Source organism: Penaeus chinensis, chromosome 28 (genome assembly GCF_019202785.1).
Source record: "Penaeus chinensis breed Huanghai No. 1 chromosome 28, ASM1920278v2, whole genome shotgun sequence".
NCBI lineage: Eukaryota > Metazoa > Arthropoda > Malacostraca > Decapoda > Penaeidae > Penaeus > Penaeus chinensis.
Genome location: NC_061846.1, coordinates 24,423,061 through 24,433,060, shown reverse-complemented (window position 1 = coordinate 24,433,060; position 10,000 = coordinate 24,423,061). Strand labels below are relative to the sequence as shown.

At 37.8% G+C, this 10,000-nt stretch overlaps 1 protein-coding gene across 1 annotated transcript in view; it reads right to left on the bottom strand.

The window, feature by feature from the left end:
• Window positions 1-10,000, bottom strand: part of LOC125040012 (succinate dehydrogenase cytochrome b560 subunit, mitochondrial-like) — a 13,228-nt gene that overhangs the window by 135 nt on the left and 3,093 nt on the right. Inside the window, 7 exon segments of the mRNA XM_047634421.1 lie at window positions 1-115; window positions 1,284-1,316; window positions 1,318-1,427; window positions 2,365-2,440; window positions 4,036-4,242; window positions 9,123-9,164; window positions 9,296-9,316. The exon segment at window positions 1-115 is cut by the window's left edge and continues 135 nt beyond it. Of these exon segments, the coding sequence (XP_047490377.1) occupies window positions 11-115; window positions 1,284-1,316; window positions 1,318-1,427; window positions 2,365-2,440; window positions 4,036-4,242; window positions 9,123-9,164; window positions 9,296-9,316 (594 nt within the window). The 3' untranslated portion in view covers window positions 1-10.

The following is a 10,000-nucleotide window of genomic DNA, read 5'->3' as shown; positions in this document are numbered from 1 at the left end:
CGCCTCCCCTTCAGAGAGCGGCCGCAATGAGGGCCAGGGCCAGGGAGATCCCAACGACCGCATAGCCCGTCTGGTAGAGGGTGCGGAGGGTGAAGCCGTAGCCAAGGTCCCAAACCTGCAACAGGACGAGAGAAAATGATGTCAAGGTTGGAGTTCTCAGGAGGAGGAGATAAATGATGTCATGTTACACTACTGGCACCTATGAGGATAACAATGACAATAATAGTGATCGTAATAACATTAATAAAAAAAAAATAATAGCAACAAGAATAATGCTAATAGATAATGATGATTACAATTATCAATAATGATAATTATGATGATAAGGATAAGGATACGGATAAGGATACGGATAAGGATAAGGATAAGGATAAGGATGATGATGATGATGAAGATATACTATGTGTCTGCCTGTGCGTGTCTGCCTGTGCGTGTCTGCCTGTGCGTGTCTGCCTGTGCGTGTCTGCCTGTGCGTGTCTGCCTGTGCGTGTCTGCCTGTGCGTGTCTGCCTGTGCGTGTCTGCCTGTGCGTGTCTGCCTGTGCGTGTCTGCCTGTGTCTTATTTTATGGAGAATCTACTTATTCAACTGTCATTTATATTCTTATTCTCAGGATGCACTTTCTTAACCCAATGCCGACAGGCATGACGTGTAAGTACATGCTATGCCCATTGCGAGTACTTGTTTGATTGTTTTAACGCAGATGGCTACACTTGTACTAAGTCACCAGTGAGCTAGTTACGAGTACTGCCTGTCTCGCCGGTCACCCTTTTCTTTGATTTACAAAAACATTTTACATTATCTTATTTTACTGTTACTAATGTTTATGACATTATAGTAATTATAATGTTTATAATAAAACTATCATCGTTATTCATAGCACTAGTAAGAAATAAATTTTTCCCACCAATTCAAATTAGGTAAGGTCACAAGGTTTACTAATTGACTCCTTTGTGGCTAAGCACTAGCAGAGCCATCTATGTGCAGAGACATTTCACAAAAAGTATAAAAAATGAGCACATCATTTTCCCCATTTTTTATTCATTTTCCCCGGCGGCATTGGGTTAATTATGAAAAAGGGATTGGTTATATTTTATTCAGGGACAGTGAGCCCTTCTTTTTCTATTTTGATATTGCATTCATGTTAAAACTATCCAAATATTGAGCATTTTTAAAAACATCTTATTTTTATAATAATAAACTTTAATGACAAATAAATCAAAATACTGAAAGTAGCAGAACATACAAACACTGTCTTTCTAAAAAATAAAAGTGATTTGCTTACCAGATGCCTCACACCATTACAGAGGTGGTACTGTGAAGGGGAGAGCAAGGATGAACTTGGCCCCAAAGATGATCACAGGCCCTAAGGCCATGGACTGGATCAGCTCCAAGTAGTGTGGGTATGACCCAGGGACAGCCAGCATGCCTGTGCAAAGAATGGGAGAGCTATACTACTTGGGAAAAATGTAGAAACCTCTTGTCTCAATAAACTGATCAGGTCAAAGTCTCCCTCTTCCTCGCTCATTCATTCATACTTAACCCGTTGGATCTGGGTGACAGGGATGTATGATTATGAAAAAAAATTGGCAGAGGGGTGGTTGAGAGGAACATGCTGTCATAAAAACATTTGGCAGAGGGGTGGGGTGATGGGAATGTCTTGTCATGAGACACTGTTATTGAGTGGTAAGGGATGGGGACATCTTGCTATGAGAGCACAAAGCTCTTGTAGACAGATTAGACTCTGAACATTTAGAAAAGGGTTTTTGTACACTTACTCACACTGATTAATGAGGGTGGAATGTACCATTTGTGAGCCATCATCTGTAAGAGTGAGAACTCCAAGGAGGAGACTATTTCTAACTTATTCCTGCCCATCTTGATCAGTGGTGCAGGTTGTGGTATGGAAAATTTTAAAATAAACACATTATTACATATTGTACTTGTTATTGCACAAAGTTGTAGACTACATAAAGACATAGTTTGCTCAAATAAAAACAGTATCATTGTCTTGATAGTTTAACAAATAAATATAGGCCAAATGAAATGGTAAACAGCAAAAAATGCATAGGCAGAGCCTCCAAACCACACATCCACAAGAGTCACCATTTAAGGAAGCCTAACACCTGGATTTTGGTCCATGTGCAAGCAGCGAGGAATAAAGATCCAACAAGTTCATGCCTTCTACCTGCTTACTCTAAACCACCTTCCCTATCTCTGCCCATTGCATTCCCTTTACCTCTCTTCTCCTCCATTCTTTTTATTCTCTTTCTATTTATTCTCCCTCATCTTCTACTTTACTCCTTACACACCCTTCCATCTTATTGATCCCACCCCTCCCAACCTCCTCCCTCTTTCCTCCTTACCAATGCTAAAGCCGGATATCAAGGCAGAGAGTCCAAGGCCAGTTGCTCTGTGACTCAGTGACAGCAGTGAAGTAACCTGTGGGAGATGACAAGAGCTAAAGAAATATAGACAACACATTCGAAAGATAACAAGAAAGAGATGGTAAGAAGGATTGTGAGAGAAACAAGAAAATTAGAGAGTATTTAATGACAGGAGAAAGTGCATTCAGTACAGATAGTAAATACATGAGACTTTTTGATGAGAGAAGGACATGGTTGTCACGACAACGGGTCAAGGTTACAGGCAATGACGGCCCAGGTGGAGCTGGGATGAGCTCACACCATGGCATGTCTGACTGTCCTTAGCGTGAGTATGAGCATATATGTGCATGAGGGTGTTCAACCTGCTTCACACCCTTTTCTCTGAAGTTTCTAGGGAGGAGGGGAGAACAGAGTGCAGAGCCAACCAAAAGGCGCTGACCTGGTAAAACATTTAGTTGATGTTGTAGCAATGATAATAATAGAAGACATTGTAATAGAAATGATTTTTCCAATATATCTTAATCAATACCAAATCTAACAACAGTTACAATAATCCAATACTGCCAGGGATGACATGTGCAAACATGCTCTATCCACTATGATTTGAACTGATTAATTGCCTCTGCACTTGAATGGCTCCACAAGCACTTACTCACAAAGGGATCAATTCATAGGACTACCTATCTCACCTATTATCCCTTCTTGCTTTTTGGAAATATCTCGATTATCATATATTGCTATTAATAATAATAATATTATAATAATATCTACAATAACAGCTTCGCCCCGCTTTATACGACAACGCTGATTTCGGTGTCATGAAGCGCCAGTGTAATATACTGTGACAACAATATTGGCATCATAATTCCATTATATTTTAGTTGCGACTCAGTGATCCCGTATTCTGTTCTGGCTCTATGTTTTAGACTCTGTATATTGCCCTAGCCATTCTATAACTTCACCCACCATCCCTCTTCCCACCCATCACATAAATCAGCTAGACTATGCTCCCCCCTCTACCCAAAATGAGGAACCATCACTGCCAGAGTCTACGTCCCAGTTTCCCCTCTCTGGGTCTACTCTTGTCCTCCATATCCCTTCATCCTTTGATTCCCCCCATACCCTCCATCTGAGATGGGAGACTGTATAGGGGGAACACAAAAAGAGAGAGAAAGAAAGAGAGAGAGAAAGAAAAGAGAGAGAAAGAAAAAGAGAGAGAAAGAAAGAGAGAGAGAAAGAAAGAGAGAGAGAGAGAAAGAAAAAGAGAGAGAAAGAAAAAGAGAGAGAAAGAGAGAGAAAGAAAAGAGAGAGAAAGAAAAAGAGGGAGAAAGAAAAGAGAGAGAGAAGAGAAAGAGAGAGAGAAAGAAAGAGAGAGAAAGAAAGAGAGAGAGAAAGAAAAAGAGGGAGAAAGAAAGAGGGAGAAAGAAAAAGGAAAGAGGGAGAAAGAAAAAGGAAAGAGGGAGAAAGAAAAAGAGGGAAAAAGAAAGAGAGAGAAAAAGAAAAAAAGGAAGAAAGAAAAAGAAAGAGAGAGAGAAAGAAAAAGAGAGAGAAAGAAAAAGAGAGGAAGAAAAAGAGAGAAAGAAAAAGAGAGAAAGAAAAAGAGAAAGAAAAAGAGAGAGAAAGAAAGAGATAAAAATAATCACAACCTACCTGCGGCTTGTAGATGGTGAGATGTGGTGACACAGGCCTGTTGAGACGTCGATTCTTGGCCCAGTAGTCCTCTTTGCGGGAGAGGGTGAAGGAAGGAGATGAGGAAGAGGAGGCCGAGGAGGAGGAGGAGGAAGAAAAGGGGAGCTTGGATGCGGACAGGGCAGGAAGGAGCTGGGTTGGAGGAGGGAGGCTAGGGATGTGGAGCTGCTGCTGACGAGGAAAAGGTTTATTTGGTGATGGAGATAGAGGAGGGGATGGAAAAAAGTGGAGGGGGGAGAAAGGAGAGAAAAAGGTGGAGGGGAAGAAGAGAAGGGGAGAAAGAGGAAAAAGGTGACGGAGGAAGCAGTGGAGGAAGAGAAGGAAAATAAAAGTGATTAGTAAACTTGACAAAAATCACAATGCAAAGAATGGTAATTTTAGAACCTTAAACTACACTACCTCTTGCCTTGATCTTTATATTTTTGGCACTCCAGCAAAGGTCAACAAATCTCAACCACATCACATATACTCTGGCAATACAGAACATGGACTAGTTTCTCGATTGTTTATTATGTCAATTGCAGATTTACCAAGCAAATAACAGATATGTTTATTCAGTTGCCGAGGTAGACTTGTCTGGAAAAACCCAGCTACCAAAACAAAAGTCCCGAGAGTTCAAAGTCTATAAATGATATCTCTGAAAAATACACTCAAAAAAGGCATATCATTAGCAAGCTTGGCATCCTACTCCCTATCATTCAAGGCTTTGCAAAGTTTATTTCTTAGAGACATCTCACAACAAGTTTGCAACTACAATGGCTATATACCGAGGAGGATTAATGTTCAATATGGACCAACTCCAATCTCTACCCACGTCTGTTGGATGTGATGCTGTGTTAGAAACTAAAAGGCTGTGACAAATATGAATAGAGTTCACTCCAATCACATCAAAATACAGAAGAAATTAGTAACTACATCTGAGAAAGTGGTATCAGTCTGAAAAAGTTCAAGAAGCATATTCATTCCTGCAAATCAGGCCAAGAGGTAAATGGTACTCAGAGAAGGATTTACCAAGGAAAAAAAGATCTGACTACAAAGGAGGAAAGTTCTTCATTTGAAAGATGATGCACAGCAATGTAATCTAATTATCAAGAATCAAACATTTTACAAAGTTTGCAAAAACCCTTTGCCATCTTGAACTGTAACACATTGAATAGCATCTGAAAAATGCAGGAACGCTTTAGATGGCACTATGCTTAGATGAAGGCATGGACCGTCTGTTATTCATTCTTTTTCACCTAGTAAGGACGCTTGTGTTTACATAGTTACATCATACACTCAAATATTCTTAACGGTTTCTCTTAGATTTAAGCATGAAAAGTATTCTGATGAACCCTCTGAACACCACCTAAGACTGTGAAACCTGATGAGATTACTATATCTAAATTCAATTGTCATGATCAGAAAGCAAACTCATGTCCTTTTAAAATGCCTATTTTAGAACTGCCATCACTAATTTTGCTTGAGACAAAGCTGTGTATAATTCACTGAAACCAGATAATAATAAAACTACTAATAATACATGATAAGTGATAATACTTATAATACCTGTGACAAGTAGTAAGAATACAATAATATCTATAAATATAATTATAACTAATAATAATTACAAACAATAATAATAACAAAAACAGTGACAGTAACAACAAAAACAACAATGCTAATGACGACAAATAAATTATACCACATGTACACAGGACTTCAGAAATGAGAAAACCAATGAGAATGAGAAAGCGAAGAAATCATGTATAACCATTAAAAGAAAGAAAGAAAGAAAGAAAGAAAAAGAAAACAGCAACAAGGCCCAGTAAGTCATTTATCTTTCTGAGCTGATTTGTGATAACAAAAACCCAAACCTTTCATCCTTCCTTTTTGCCTCTCTTTCCACCCTTCTCTCCATATAGATCTATATCTATTTTATGGAAGTACCATTTGTAATGTATGTATGTTTGCATGTACCATTTGTAATGAATGGATGCATATATGTATAAATATATTTATCTGTTTATCTAAAATCTATGTATACAACCATGCATATTATATATACAGATACAGATACAGATACAGATACAGATACAGATACAGATACAGATACAGATACAGATACAGATACAGATACAGATACAGATACAGATACAGATACAGATACAGATACAGATACAGATACAGATACAGATACAGATACAGATACAGATACAGATACAGATACAGATACAGATACAGATACAGATACAGATACAGATACAGATACAGATACAGATACAGATACAGATACAGATACAGATACAGATACAGATACAGATACAGATATAGATATAGATATAGATATAGATATAGATATAGATATAGATATAGATATAGATATAGACATAGACATAGACATAGACATAGACATAGACATAGACATAGACATAGACATAGACATAGACATAGACATAGACATAGACATAGACATAGACATAGACATAGACATAGACATAGACATAGACATAGACATAGACATAGATATAGATATAGATATAGATATAGATATAGATATACATATACATATACATATACATATACATATACATATACATATACATATACACCAATCTCTCTATCTCTCTGCCCATCTATCAATGTCTCCATTAACTTGCCTACCTGCCTCCCTGCCTAAACTCTACCTAAAACCCTCTCCATTGGCATTACCTGAAGGAATGCGCAGTCATGGCAACTTAGACTGTTGAATAAATTTTAAGATACAGGAGTTGGTGACTTAGTCTTTAGCGAGTCCATTCATGTAGAAAAGAATTACCACCCATTCTATATTCGGAAACATGCCTCAGCCCTTCCCCTTTCACTAAGTTGGCCAGAAATCGTAAAACAAAATTATCATATATTTTAAGAGTATGCAATCTTTCATCATTTATAATACTACACTGAAATTTTACTACATATTAACTTGGCACAATAGAGTTTAGGCACAAATACAGAAAAGTGACGAGTCAAAAACGTGTGAACGCCTATTTACCTCAGACGTTAAGGCCTCATGCTTCCCATGGCCATCATGCCTACAGAAGCCTACACAGGTCAAGGCCAACAAATCTCCACTACTTGTGCCTTATCTGATGATCATTACCTCATGGGTTTAGGCCACCAAGCACAAACCACAAGTATCAAATACATTCAGATGTAACACATGGTGTATATATACTTATATAAAAAGAAAAAGAAAAAGAAAGAAAAAAAAAAAAAGGACAATATGTTGTTTGAGGTAGTGGCAGAGTTGGGTAATAAAACCTACATGAAATGATAGAACAATACAAACCAAGATAAAGTTCTTCTATGGCTATATGTGTGCAAATGCTTCCCAAGGGTGCTATACGTAAAAGAAACGAGAAGATCCCCCAAATTTTGGCAAAGTCGCTCACTTGTTTACATTGCGAGGGTGAATTCTCGACGCATATACTACTACAGGGGTCCCAGGGGACATAGTCCCCTGGCTAAGCATATGCATTACTACAGGGGTCCAGAGGTGGAATATATACCATGGTGTTAGGTTAGGTTGGATATTGGGTTAGGACGTTTTGTTTAACAACCGCAGGGGTCCTGTTTTACCCCATAATTTCCCTGATATACTTCATATACCCTTGCTATCGGGACTATCAAATCAAGATTGTCCATGGAGATGGTGATCATATCTCCTCAACAATGCATTTGCACAAGGAACAATCCCTAATTCCAGCCAACAGAGAGTAGTCTCCATTTGATTTGAGTGCCAGTAAATGACCAAAAGAAATTATGAATGCAAAGAAATTTGACTTTTCGGAAATGCGAGCATTTGATTAACATGGTTAACAACACAATATTTACTCCACAGTCTAAGTTGCCGTGACTGGGCGTGCCCTTCGGGCACTGCCCAAGGGGAGGGTTGATGGGGGGTTGATGGGGGGTTGATGGGGGGTTGATGGGGGGTTCTGCCCCCCAACCCCCCCCCGGCTAACATTCTATTCACCTCGATATGCACGGCAAGATAGAGACAGAACACGGCGTACGAGCTGCGCGGCAACTTATTCTTTCGCACCGAACGAGTGGACTTAGCCGCTAGAGCACCGACTGGACTTAGGCTGTGAGCGGCGCTGTCAGCGACCTTTTTCCTTTATTTGTGGCGTTATCGTTCGTGTCTGCAGATTAGTTCCTGTGCCGACGACTAACTTTTTATACTCTATAAGAATAACATCTTCAATTTGCCCTAGCTTAGTGCATCCATACCGTAAAGATTAACCCATATTCCTCATTTAATGTGATTATTCAATGTCTGTATATATATTCATATCTACAATTATGTAATCTATATATATATATATATATATATATATATACACATCTACTTAATATTTAGTTCCCTTCTTTAATTCATAGAGTAATAGAAGTGTAGTTTTTGGCGTGACTGCACATAAGGGCAAGAAAATTGTGACGGAGCCAATTTAAATTTCCGATCATTTACAGATTATGTTTTGCTGAATCCTCAACAATGTTCAAGCTGTACACAAGGCTCTAGGGAGAGGAAAAGGGAAAGTGGCATTCTAGAACAAAAATCCTTTCGCTGAGGTTCCTGCGCACGGAGAGGGAGCCCTTTACTTTCCTCAAGTGTGGCCCCAAGACTCGGCTCAGATCCATCGTTGGCCTTCAGCCTCCTTTCCCTCCTCCCTGCCTCAGCTATTTGTTGTCTATTTATTATTTGCTATTATGATTCTCAATTATATTTCTTTTCACTCTCTAGTCACCTCAGCATGACTTACTGATTATTAATTGATCATCATCATCATTTATTGATTGATACATCTCCCTTCCCGCTCGGCTCCAAAGGGTTATAGAGCACGAAGGGCATCGATTCCTGCGTCGGCTTTTCGGAGGATTCTGCGAAGGCCAATGGACAGAATCGGTGCGCCAAGACAAACAGTGACCAATAAAACCGTCTTGAGGCGTTGTGCAATCCGTGTATAACCGATGAAAGTATTACATAAAGCATAAAAATGTAATATTTGTCTTGCGTAAATCCCTACCTGAAGGCAGTTCCATTGCTGAAGCCTCTTCGGACGCTCAATCTGCGGATAAATTGGAGCCGTTAACCACAATAACTGCAGCGCTGAACACGAAAGAGAAAGAATTGGCCAAAAGGGAATCCATATTCGATAAAAAGGAGAAAAACGGAGAGCGAAATCTGTTTGTGTCTCACCGGAATAGGAGCGCCATCGTTCTAGCGAAAAAACTATTGTTTTTCCCAAAATATCACATTTTCTTAATAAAGGTTTGCTTTACTTTCCTAAAAAAAAATTAATGGATTTACATTTACATCTATACATTTTATACCAAAAGGGGATGCAAATTATTTTTGGGATTTATTTTATTTTATTTTATATCCTCGCATGATTTTGTGAAAGGGGATCCGCAGGGATAAATATATTTCTTTCGCAAAAAACGTACTAAGATAGAACTGTAAATGATTATCACAGCTGAAAGCATTTTAGGAAAAATAATCATCAATCCAGCTTAAACAAGATATATCTTATGCGTTAATCAGACATAACAAATACTTTGGGCTATCTGACCATCGCCTAGAGATAGTAGTACAATCCTATGATAATGATAACAATAATAATGATTATATTAATAATAATGATAGTAATAATAACAACAACAATAACAATAATAATAATATTAATAATAATAATAACAATAATAATAATAATAATAATAACGATATAAATAATAATAATAATAATATTAATAATAATAATAATAATAGTTATTATAATAATAATAATGATGATAGTAATATTAATACTAATACTAATACTAATGATAATGATAATAATAATAATAATAATGATAATAATAATAATAATAATAATAATAATTATTATTATTATTATTATTATTA